This window comes from Gobio gobio (genome assembly GCF_949357685.1).
Source record: "Gobio gobio genome assembly, chromosome: 25".
In the NCBI taxonomy this organism is placed as follows: domain Eukaryota; kingdom Metazoa; phylum Chordata; class Actinopteri; order Cypriniformes; family Gobionidae; genus Gobio; species Gobio gobio.
Window position 1 is genome coordinate 15,030,598 of NC_137121.1, and position 12,250 is coordinate 15,042,847.

The window sequence follows — 12,250 nt, forward strand, 5'->3', positions numbered from 1 at the left end:
TCCTAGGCCTATATGAGATAAATCAGATACATATAGGCCTACACAAAATAACACTGAACTGTCAGATCCGCCCAAAACATTTGAACAAAACAAAAGGCTGTGAATGCTCACGCACACTTATATTCATGATGACTATAATGGTCCCAAACATAACACAACGGTTGAGCAGCGGTTGAACATGACATGTTTAATCGGCGATCTGTAAGTTTTATCAATTAAATGTATTATCGACAATTAATCGATCATTGATTAATCGCTAACATCCCCAGTATTGTCACAATCACCAGTGAGAGTGCCCGTGCAATCCACCAGAGGGCACTCCACCTCAGACTATTTCCATATCACCACAGACTTACAGTACATTACAGTACATTACCCACAATACTCACTGCCCGGACACATGATTCCTGATTGCATTCACCTGTGTTTCATTTACCTTGTTAGTTCACCCTATGAAAGCCTGGTCTATTCTGTCACTCATTGCTAAGTCTTGTCTAGTGTAACACATGCAATTCTAAGCTTTCTTCCCAGTTTCATGTAGACTGGGTAAACCCAGCCTGATCTGCCAGCGATTTGATTTCGCCTGGCAACTCAGTCTGGAAACCTGTACATTCATTTCTACTGCTTCTGTTACACTTTTACGGGTTGAAGGACCATCCAATTGCGTACAGAGTCATTTGAATTATGCTCATTTATCACTCCTCTTGTGGTCTGATTGGTTGAAGGACTATCCAATTGCGTGAGTTATTTAATTTATGCATGTTTATGCTCACGTGTGCAGTAGAAAATACAGAGCAGACTCCCCAGACCAATGTTCAATCTTAAATTGATAAGGTTTCATGTCTTTTGAATTTTGAATTTAATTTGAATTTGAATTTATTTATTTGATCAGGGACAATGCACAGAAAAAACATTAGTCTAAAAAAGAAGAGATGTCATGTGCCAGGTTATAGCAAAAAATGCTAATTTCCACCCGCAGTCCCTGGACAGGTAGATGTTATAGGCCCTATGTACAGAAGTTCATAAAACATATACAGAATAATACATAAAATCATACTTCACTCACATCATAAAAACACACTCCACTTCAGGAATCTATCACTCACTCACTCACTCACTCACTCACTCACTCACTCACTCACTCACTCACTCACTCACTCACTCAGAATATACATAATTCATATAATAGTCAATTTAGTGCGTACAAGTTTGCTTCAATAATAACCACTGTTTGGTCAGGCGTGTAAATGTACTATAGTTTGTGCACTAAATAATTTCATTTGGAAGAATATTCCAAAGATTCGCTGCTTTATAAAAGAACGATTGTTGACCATATGTGGTTCTACATTTTGGAACTCTGCACTCTCCTCTGACTGTCGACCGTGTGGTTCTAGAAATTCTCTCCGAATTTAATGTGACAAATTTTCTCAATGGGGGAGCAACAGTGTTATGGATAATTTTAAATAAAGCAGAAATTTGATTATATTTAATAAGATTTTCAAAACTCAAGATGTTATATTTACTTTGTACTTTACAGTGATGGTACTGACGAGGCTTCTTATCATGTATTTTTATGGCCCTTTTATACAATGATTCAAGTAATTTTAACAATGTTTTACATGCCTGAGACCAACTGGACATGCAATAGAAGATGTGGAACAATCATAGTGTTGAGATATATATTTGAGGCATCCGTAGTTAATGAATTTCTAATATGTTTATAGTCCATCAAAATAAATTTCAATTTGTTACTAAGATTTTTTATGACTTTTAAAACCAAGGTTCGAATCAATTATTAGACCTAAATATTTTGCTTCATTTACATTTTTAACTGTTTGTCCATTTACTCGAATTTCCTTAGTTACTTGTAATTTACGTCTATTTGAAAAAAACATTGAGACTGTTTTTTCAACGTTTAAAGTCAAACAAGACGTATGTAACCATTGTGCAACTTTTTGCATCTCTTTTGATAATTTGTCAGCAACCTCCAGCTCGTTTTCCCCAGAAGTGAAGATAACCGTGTCATCAGCGTACATGATTATGTCAACGTCCAAACACACTGCAGGGAGGTCATTTATATAGATACTAAAAAGCAAGGGTCCCAAAATAGACCCTTGCGGCACCCCCCATCGAAGTGGCTCTGAACGCAGATTGGATATTATTCACTTGTACACACTGATGTCGGTCGCTCAAATAAGATCTTATCCAATTTTGGGTGTGCTCAGAGAGACTATATTGATTTAATTTACTGTAAAGTATCTGATGATTGACAGTATCAAAAGCTTTACGCAGATCAAGGAAGACTGCTCCCACCACCCTTCCCCAATCCACATATGCCCTGATAGTTTCCACGCAGTAACAACAGGCGGAGTCTGTTGAATATTTTCGTCTGAAACCAAATTGCATTGGATTTAAAAGAGCTTGTGACTCAAAGTGGGTGGTCAGTTGCTCTGCCACCGTCTTCTCGAGTAGTTTTGACGCAGCTGGGAGGATGCTTATTGGACGATAAGTGTTCATGTCTTGTTTGTTCCCAGACTTAAATATTGGAGTGACAATCGCAGATTTTAAGGCTGGTGGAAAAACACCCTCACTAATCGATTGATTAATCATTATTGTCAACGGATCAGAAAAGATGTCCTTATATTGTTTAAGAAAAGAAGTATCAAGTCCATAAATATCTTTTGATTTGCTATTGTTTAGCACAGTAATAATCTTCTCAACTTTAGTTTTAGTGATTAAGCTAAGATTAAAATCAGATTTGTCACTGATTGTGAGAGGGAGATGAGCAATGTGAAAATTATGAGCCATTTTTTGAACATTGTTTAAAAAATTATCATTAAAATTTGATGCTTTTGCAAAAGAATCCTCAATAATTTTTCCCTCTATATTGAGACAAATATTCCCACATACTGACTTTTCTTTTCCAATCAATTTATCAATAGTTTTCCATATTATTCTACTATGACCTTGTGAATTTCTAATGATTTCAAGAAAAAAAACTGGCTTAGGCCTTTCTAAGCTCAGCTTTTGGTTTTTGGATTTCGGATTTCTTGCCTGTTTCTGGATTATTATTTGCCCGTGTTCCCTGCTTTGTTGTGTTTGTTTGTTTGTTTGGACTGCCTGCCTGCCTGCCTGAGTTTTGACCTTGCCTGAACTCTTGACTATGATTGTGGATTACCCTTTCAATAAAGCTGTGTTTGGATCCTCTACCTGTGTCTCTCGGAGCAGTTGCGTTACAAGTATACACATGATGAAGCTGACCTTATCGATGCAAAATGAATTTCAAAAACAAAGTTGTGTTATATCAAATATTTATAGTATTTACTAGATTTTTTATATTTATTTACTAGATTTACTAGATTTACCCATCTACTTTTACTATTCAATTTAAATGAAAATAAATACCATTTAGATAAAAAGATTACTTAAAAAAAACATCACTACATTATAATAATTTACATTTTATTAAAAAGCTCCAGTCACATAGATCAGATATGCAATATGAAATGCAGAGTTCAAATGGGAACAGTGGAGTTTCTTGAGACTGTGGGGCTCTGAGTCTTTGCTGTAGTAGCAGTTGTTGCAGCAGAAGCTGTTTTTGTTGTTGCAGCAGTTGTTGTTGATGTTGTTGTTGTCGATAATGTCGTGGCAGCAGATGTTGTTCTTTTGTCCACTTTAGCAACATGGCCGTTCACCCAGGTGGTCTCTGGATGTACACAGAACTCTTTCCCTGAAAACATCTGAAACCTGAGGGAGAAAAGTACAAGAACAAGATTTAGATCAAAGTGTTTCTTTAAAGGAGAGTCTCATTCAGGTTCACTTTGCAGTTTGAAAATTAAATGTCTAAGATGACACTCACACAATGGCTCGTATGGGACAGAAGCTGCTGGTCCAGTAGAAAGACTTCACCAGTTTCACAGGAAGCTTCACATTAATGAACTCTTCACAGCACTTTTTATGTGCTGCATTAATTGCATCGGGAGCTGAAATATGAAGACAAATAAGGCCATCACAAATCTTTTCCATGCCCGTGCAAAAAATAAGAATATGTTTTCAAATAGATCCTAAGTTGCTATATCTGTATTTTTAAATCACCCAATGCAACAAATGAAACTAAACCTGCCATAAATCATCTGAAAGCAATCCATTTTATCTTAAATAAAAACCAAAGAGTCCTCACCGCTTGAAGTCATCGGCACAGAGTAGAAGAGAACCAGGACCAGCAGAAACATCAGGCTTCTCATTCTTCAAGATGTTTGTTCACAATGGCAGAAAGAATCTGTAGAGCTTGAAGATCTCAGAGCTGATGTGTCCAGAATAACGTCTGAGCTCCTTCTTATATACATAGTAAGAGAGGAATTCCTCAAAAAGACATTCATGTAAATCCATTTCTGAGTATCAACATTGTGAGACACGAGTTGTTTTTAGCTCTTCCTTTCCTTCATCCTTTTTCTGCTTTGTTGCTCATGTAAGAAAGTGAAAGGTACTTTTCTATCAGATTCAATGAAAACGTGCTTCAGGAGAACAACACACGGCTTCCTCTTTTTAGGTCTGGCTCAGCTTTAAATGTAGGGCTACTAAATCTAAAGATTAATGGTCAAATCTGAATTTTGCTATCACTAAATATTAAATGCTAAACCTTGACCCCTTACTCACAACAAGTAAACCCAAAGACCCTGATTAACTGGTTCAGGTGTGTTTGATTAAAGCTATAAATCCACTGTTGTTAAACTCACAGTTAGCACTGAATTATTGTTTAGTGAGTTCAGTCCAATAGAGAAGCACCAGTTAACCTGTTTCACAGAACTAAAACATGCAAATATGATGTCAAGAAAAGGGGAAGCGTTTCTTGTACTGACAGAAAAAAAAAGGTGTGATTTACTTGGGAGTTTAAAATTTCACCTTAAAATGTTATTTACATGAAGATTAAAACGATAATTCACCTTTTCTGACTAAAAGAATAAGGAGAATCTCTGGATATTTCTGAAAATGTCATTAATTAAGTGCTTTAACCCAAGCTTCATTAGACATTATTTTTATTGTTATTTTTTTAAGGAACACTTAATAAACTTAATGCAATTAATGCGTAATAAAGATTGGTTTAAAGCACTTAATTAATGACATTTTCCCATTTTCAGTGACCTAATCTAAAGTGAGAACTATTTACAGTTAATAAATTATCAAAGCATAAAAACATGATCTAACTCTTTACATATGAGCTACTTAAACAATAATAATTGTGTTAATTACAGTGACAATCAGTGAAGAACTCATTATTTAGCCTATTAGTATATTAACAATGTAGAGACTACAATATATTAACAATGAATTAACAATAAACTAGTTTGAACATGATTTGTAAGTACTTTATTACCGTATACTTATTATAAATGTTACTGCAACATCCTGTACTTTTTTATTTCTTGATTTTAGTTTTATTATGCAATTATATAGCAAACAGTTCATTGCTAATTTTAATCTTACAGTTGTAACTCTTGTGATCTTACAGATACAGATTTTGGTTTCAGCAACAGTGGACACGATTTTTTGTATGGTTTTATTATCTGTAATATTTTGAGAAAATGTTGCATAATATATCATTTAGCTTATAGTTCTATTATATTTTTCCTCTGAAAGCCTATCAGGCTAAAGACTTTGAACAGAAAATGTACTGCAGAACAGAACCAGGAAGGACACAGTGTATCTATTTACTGAAGATATTTCATTATGTTAATTCTATTAATATCAAATATAGTATTTTAGTACTTACAAGGGAAATGTGTTGTTTAAACAGATTTGTTTTAGATAGTATAGTCAGTTTTAGACAATTCATGTTATTTATATACATCATCCACCAGATAAATAATTTAAATAAAGAATGCAAAATGTGTGCAATAGAGGATACAAACAATTCTTCAGGATGATTGACATTTTCATTTATATTTTATTAAAACTACAACAATCCAATCATATAAATTATTCTGTAAAAAAAATAGTTTTATATACACAGCAGAATATACAATATAAAATGCACAGTTCAAATAAACAGTGTAGCTTGTTTTAGACTCTTTTAGTTCTCTTGTCCACTTTAGCAATATGGCCGTTCACCCAGGTGGTCTCTGGATGTAAACAGAACTCTTTCCCTGAAAACATCTGAAACCTGAGGAGAAAAGTACAAGAACAAGATTTAGATCAAAGTGTTTCTTTAAAGGAGAGTCTCATTCAGGTTCACTTTGCAGTTTGAAAATTAAATGTCTAAGATGACACTCACACAATGGCTCGTCTGGGACAGGTGCTGCTGGTCCAGTAGTAAGACTTCACCAGTTTCACAGGAAGCTTCACATTAATGAACTCTCCACAGCACTTTGAATTTGCTGCATCAATTGCACTGGGAGCTGAAATATGAAGATAAATAGGCCTATTACAAATCTATTCCATGCCCATGAAAAGAAGAATATGTTTTCAATTAGATCCTAAGTTGCTATATCTGTATTTTTAAATAACCCAATGCAACAAATGAAACCAAAACTTCCATAAAATATCTGAAAACAATCCATTTTATCTTAAATAAAACCCAAAGAGTCCTCACCGCTTGAAGTCATCGGCACAGAGCAGAAGAGAACCAGGACCAGCAGAAACATCAGGCTTCTCATTCTTCAAGATGTTTGTTCACAATGACAAAAAAGAATCTGTAGAGCTTGAAGATCTCAGAGCTGATGTGTCCAGAATAACGTCTGAGCTCCTTCTTATACACAGTAGGAGAGAAATTCCTCATACAGACATTCATGTAGATCCATTTCTGAGTATCAACATTGTGAGACGCGAGTTGTTTTTAGCTCTTCCTTTCCTTCATCCTTTTTCTACTTTGTTGCTCATGTAGGAAAGTGGAAGGTACTTTTCTTTCAGATTCAAAGAAAACGTGCTTCAGGAAAACAACACACGGCTTCCTCTTTTCTGGCCTTGCTCAGCATTAAATGTAGGGCTACTAAATCTAAAGATTAATGGTCAAAATTTTGCCATCACTAAATATTAAGTGCTAAACCTTGACCCCTTATTCACAAGTAAACCCAAAGACCCTGATTAACTGGTTCAGGTGAGTTTGATTAAAGCTATAAATCCACTATTGTTAAACTTAGCACTGAATTATTGTTGAGTGAGATTTCATAGTCTAATAGAGAAGCACCAGTTAAACTGCTTCACAGAACTAAAACATGCAAACATAATGACAAGAAAAGGGGAAGCTTTCCTTGTACTGACAGTAAGAAAAAAATAGGTGTGATTTACTTGGGAGTTTAAAATTTCACTTTAAAATGTTATTTACATTAAGATTAAAACCATAACTCACCTTTTCCGACTAAAAGAAGAATGAGAATCTCTGGATATTTCTGAAAATGTCATTAATTAAGTGCTTTAACCCAAGTTTCATTAGACATTATTTTTATTGTTATTTTTTAAGGAACAGTTAATAAACTTAATGCAATTAATGTTTAATAAAGGTTGGTTTAAAACAGTTAAAGGGGTGATGAATTGAAAAATCAACTTACCCTTGAGCCTTTGGTATATACAAGTTCATCATGATATAAGAATATACATTTCAGAGCTGAAAAGAAGAACAGAATACGCTCGATCACAGAATATGTCGACCATTGACGTCATAGAATGCAGAAGCGCCGCCTCTACAGATTAATAAGTGCGCCTGCTTCTGTAGTCTGATTATGTGTGCGTGTGTAACAGAACATACCCTAGCACGCTGTCAAAGGCTGAAGAATCTTTTATTTGAGGTGTTATTGGTTCATTCGTGATCAGACTCCTACTTGTAACGTTATGGGCCAGGGCTCGAGAAGAATCATTGTGTTTGTTTGATAAAGGCATTTTGCGAGCCCTGTGAGCGTTTCTCCACACGCTTTCAAAACAATGTACTGTAGCCTACTGTACTGAGGGGAGCTGAAGCTCATTAAATATGCAAATCTATCCAATCCAGCTGTGGGCGTTTACTTCCAAGTCTTCAGTGCTGCACGCCCATCAAAACCGAGCGTGTCCTGAGAGAGGCTCAAAACCAAGGCAGAAAGTAGCCTATCACTTATTCATTATGATGTTTTTGAATGTAAAAACCACGCAAACGCCATAAGTTGACCTCAGACAACAGTATAAAAAAATATTAAAAAGCCAGTTCATGACACCTTTAATTAATGACATTTTCCCATTTTCAGTGACCTAATCTAAAGTGAGAACTATTTACAGTTAATAAATTAGCAAAGCATTAAAAACATTATTTAACTCTTTACATGTGAGTTGATTAAACAATAATAATTCATTACAGTGACAATCAATGAAGAACTCATTATTTAGCCTATAAGTATATTAACAATGTAGAGACTACTATATATTAACTATGAATGAACTATAAACTAGTTAGAAAATTATTTGTAAGTACTTTATTAGCGTATACTTATTATAAAGTGTTACTGAAACATCCTGTACTTTTTTCTTTCTTGATTTTAGTTTTATTATGCAATTATATAGCAAACAGTTCATTGCTAATTTTAATCTTACAGTTGTAACCCTTGTGATCTTACAGATACAGATTTTGGTTTCAGCAACAGTGGACAAGATTTTTAATAGGATTTTATCTGTAATATTTTGAGAAAATGTTGCATAATATATCATTTAGCTTATAGTTCTATTATATTTTTCCTCTGAAAGCCTATCAGACTAAAAACTTTCACCACGAAATGGACTGCAGAACAGAACCAGGAAGGACAGTGTATCTATTTACTGAAGATATTTCATTTAGTTAATTCTATTAATATCAAATATAAAGTATTTTACAAGAGAATATGTTGTTTAAACAGATTTGTTTTAGATAGTATAGTCAGTTTTAGACAATTCATGTTATTTATATAGATCATCCACCAGATAAATAATTTAAATAAAAAATTCAAAATGTGCAATAGAGGATACAAACAATTCTGCAGGATGATTGACATTCATTTATATTTTATTAAAACAACAATCCAATCACATAAATTATTCTGTAAAAAAATAGTTTTATATACACATCAGCACAATATACAATATAAAATACACAGTTCAAATAAACAGTGTAGCTTGTTTTAGACTCTTGTTCTCTTGTCCACTTTAGCAATATGGCCGTTCACCCAGGTGGTCTCTGGATGTACACAGAACTCTTTCCCTGAAAACATCTGAAACCTGAGGAGAAAAGTACAAGAACAAGATTTAGATCAAAGTGTTTCTTTAATGGAGAGTCTCATTCAGGTTCACTTTGCAGTTTGAAAATGAAATGTCTAAGATGACACTCACACAATGGCTCGTATGGGACAGGTGCTGCTGGTCCAGTAGTAAGACTTCACCAGTCTCACAGGAACCTTCACAGTAGTGAACCCTTCACAGCACTTTGAATTTGCTGCAATAATTGCATCAGTAGCTGAAATATGAAGACAAATATGGCCATCACAAATCTTTTCCATGCCCATGAAAATAAGAATAAGTTTTCAATTAGATCCTAAGTTGCTATATCTATATTTTGAAATAACCCAATGCAACAAATGAAACTAAACCTGCCATAAATCATCTGAAAGCAATCCATTTTATCTTAAATAAAAACCAAAGAGTCCTCACCGCTTGAAGTCATCGGCACAGAGCAGAAGAGAACCAGGACCAGCAGAAACATCAGGCTTCTCATTCTTCAAGATGTTTGTTCACAATGGCAGAAAGAATCTGTAGAGCTTGAAGATCTCAGAGCTGATGTGTCCAGAATAACGTCTGAGCTCCTTCTTATATACATAGTAGGAAAGGAATTCCTCATAAAGACATTCATTTAAATCCATTTCTGAGTATCAACATTGTGAGACGCGAGTTGTTTTTAGCTCTTCCTTTCCTTCATCCTCTTTCTGCTTTGTTGCTCATGTAGGAAAGTGAAAGGTACTTTTCTATCAGATTCAATGAAAACGTGCTTCAGGAGAACAACACACGGCTTCCTCTTTTTAGGTCTGGCTCAGCATTAAATGTAGGGCTACTAAATCTAAAGATTAATGGTCAAATCTGAATTTTGCTATCGCTAAACATTAAGTGCTAAACCTTGACCCCTTACTCACAAGTAAACCCAAAGACCCTGATTAACTGGTGAGTTTGATTAAAGCTATAAATCCATTATTGTTAAACTCACAGTTAGCACTGAATTATTGTTTAGTGAGTTTTCATAGTCTAATAGAGAAGCACCAGTTAAACTGCTTCACAGAACTAAAACATGCAAATATGATAACAAGAAAAGGGGAAGCTTTTCTTGTATTGACAGTAAGAAAAAATAGGTGTGATTTACTTGGGAGTTTAAAATTTCACTTTAAAATGTTATTTACATTAAGATTAAAACCATAATTCACCTTTTCTGACTAAAAGAAGAATGAGTCATGAGATGTCAAGAATGAGATGTCATTAATTAAGTGCTTTAACCCAAGCTTAATTAGACATTATATTTATTGTTATTTTTTAAGGAACACTTAATAAACTTACTGCAATTAATGTCTAATAAAGGTTGGTTCAAAACACTTAAAGGGGTGATGAATTGAGAAATCAACTTTCCCTTGAGTCTTTGATATATAAAAGTTCATCATGATATAAGAATATCCTGTAAGTTTCAGAGCTGAAAACATCCTTGTTAGTCAAAGAAAAGCTTTTATTTACACCAGGCCCAGAAAACACTCGATCTCAGAATATGTCGACCATTGACGTCACAAACGCTGCCTCTACAGATTAATAAATGCGCCTGCTTCTGTAGTCCCGCCCACCGACTTATGGAGCTAAACGGATCACGCTACCGAGCAATAAACAAGCCGGTTCCAGCTCACGTGTGTAAGACATTGCGCGTTTGTTCGCTTCATTTCCCCGTGGACTTGTTTCTAAACAAGATACAGGTCGAGACTGGATTTGCAGACATATTGAGAATAAAAAACAATGCTGTGCCTTCTATATTGGATCCAACAAGGAATGGTGCAACACACACTTATGTGAGTAAAACATGTTTTTTCTATGTGATAGTATTGTATTGTTACAGATCGTATTGATTATGTGTACGTGTGTAACAGAATATACCTTAGCACGCTGTCAAAGGCTGAATAATCTTTTATTTGAGGTGTTATTGGTTCATTCGTGATCAGACTCCTACTTGTAACGTTATGGGCCAGGGCTCGAGAAGAATCAGTAGGTGCGTTTACATAGAGCACTGTAATTGGTTAAAAAGTCCAATCCGAATGAAAATGCTCCATGTAAACACCTCAATCGGAATAAAAATGCCCAAACCGAATGAAATTGTAATCGGTTTGAGAGGGGTGGGATAAACCTTTTCATGAACCGATCAAACGAAAAATTCCACCATGTAAACGACCTGATCCGATTACAGTGCACATCCTTCTGTGACGTGATATATAGCGCGCACGCCTCCACTACTGAAGAGGTATACACACAAATACTCACCTCTGTGGGCCCCTCACTCCTCTATCGCAACTGGAGGGATACATATGCCTACAAATCAAATGCTTTGGTAAAGTCACACAAATTAAACACTGAGTCCATGTTGCACAAAAATAAACACTGAAGTTTATAATTACTATATCCCTATTCGCACGGGATTAGTAGCCTATTATGTGGGGACCTCTGGTGATTTGTAATAATAGCAGAGAATGTATGTGATCTTAATCCCGTGCGAATCGGCCATGTCTGTAATATGTAAAGCAAAAATTCCCCCGCAAATTACCTACCATATTTCGCCGAACACCGAGGTCCTGTGATAATATTAGTCCCGTGCGAATCGGCATCTCTGTGATTTGGCCGGGATTAGGCGGATCGTATATCATTTTTGCAAGGTTTTTGTGTCCTGTGCGCATTTCTATCTTTATCTTTCACGAAGAATGGAGCTAGGCTGCATATGTCAGGGCTCGACATTAACGCTTGTTCGCTTGTCCGGGACAAGTGGATTTTTTGAAGGGGCAAGTGAAAGAGAATTTTACTTGCCCGATGGACAAGTAGCCTGATAAAACGTCATTAACAAAAATAACTAGGGAATCACCCAAATGCAAGAATGATTCTGCATTCATTACTGTAAGTGGCGATTGACAGTGAATGATAATAATGTATTTAACTGACGGTAACTAACGCACTGTTTCCGCTCGAGCAGCCTCTCAGAGAAACTCAGTTAACACACTGCTGTAAAAATGAGTTTATTTATATATATAAC

The 12,250-nt window shown here is 35.2% G+C and overlaps 2 protein-coding genes across 4 annotated transcripts; both read right to left on the reverse strand.

Annotated features, from left to right (window-relative positions):
* Positions 1-3,443: 3,443 nt before the first annotated feature.
* Positions 3,444-6,711, reverse strand: LOC307121542 (C-C motif chemokine 22-like). Of its 3 annotated transcripts, none has more exons than XM_079809150.1 (3): positions 4,181-4,315; positions 3,860-3,983; positions 3,444-3,747 (listed from the first exon to the last, which is right to left on the reverse strand). In XM_079809150.1, the coding sequence occupies exons 1-3, from the start codon at positions 4,242-4,244 to the stop codon at positions 3,516-3,518; spliced, it is 420 nt and encodes a 139-aa protein (XP_079665276.1). In that variant the 5' UTR covers positions 4,245-4,315; the 3' UTR covers positions 3,444-3,515. The 3 variants fall into 3 exon arrangements, with proteins under 3 accessions (XP_079665276.1, XP_079665277.1, XP_079665278.1); XM_079809151.1 differs by lacking the exons at positions 3,860-3,983; positions 4,181-4,315 and adding exons at positions 6,272-6,395; positions 6,590-6,711 and having other exon boundaries at positions 3,480-3,747; XM_079809152.1 differs by lacking the exons at positions 3,444-3,747; positions 3,860-3,983; positions 4,181-4,315 and adding exons at positions 6,005-6,160; positions 6,272-6,395; positions 6,590-6,711.
* Positions 6,712-9,064: 2,353 nt separating this feature from the next.
* LOC307121892 (regakine-1-like) lies at positions 9,065-9,763 on the reverse strand. Its single transcript, XM_079809673.1, has 3 exons — positions 9,640-9,763; positions 9,322-9,445; positions 9,065-9,210 (listed from the first exon to the last, which is right to left on the reverse strand). The coding sequence occupies exons 1-3, from the start codon at positions 9,701-9,703 to the stop codon at positions 9,114-9,116; spliced, it is 285 nt and encodes a 94-aa protein (XP_079665799.1). The 5' UTR covers positions 9,704-9,763; the 3' UTR covers positions 9,065-9,113.
* Positions 9,764-12,250: the final 2,487 nt, after the last annotated feature.

Bases quoted from the DNA above. Each gene is read 5' to 3' on its own strand.
- LOC307121542 (XM_079809150.1), bottom strand. From the start codon at position 4,244: ATGAGAAGCCTGATGTTTCTGCTGGTCCTGGTTCTCTTCTACTCTGTG. The intron at 3,984-4,180 runs GTGAGGACTCTT...TTCATATTTCAG, and splicing joins TGTGCCGATGACTTCAAGCG to CTCCCGATGCAATTAATGCA. The intron at 3,748-3,859 runs GTGAGTGTCATC...TTTCTCCCTCAG, and splicing joins TGTCCCATACGAGCCATTGT to GTTTCAGATGTTTTCAGGGA.
- LOC307121892 (XM_079809673.1), bottom strand. From the start codon at position 9,703: ATGAGAAGCCTGATGTTTCTGCTGGTCCTGGTTCTCTTCTGCTCTGTG. The intron at 9,446-9,639 runs GTGAGGACTCTT...TTCATATTTCAG, and splicing joins TGTGCCGATGACTTCAAGCG to CTACTGATGCAATTATTGCA. The intron at 9,211-9,321 runs GTGAGTGTCATC...TTTTCTCCTCAG, and splicing joins TGTCCCATACGAGCCATTGT to GTTTCAGATGTTTTCAGGGA.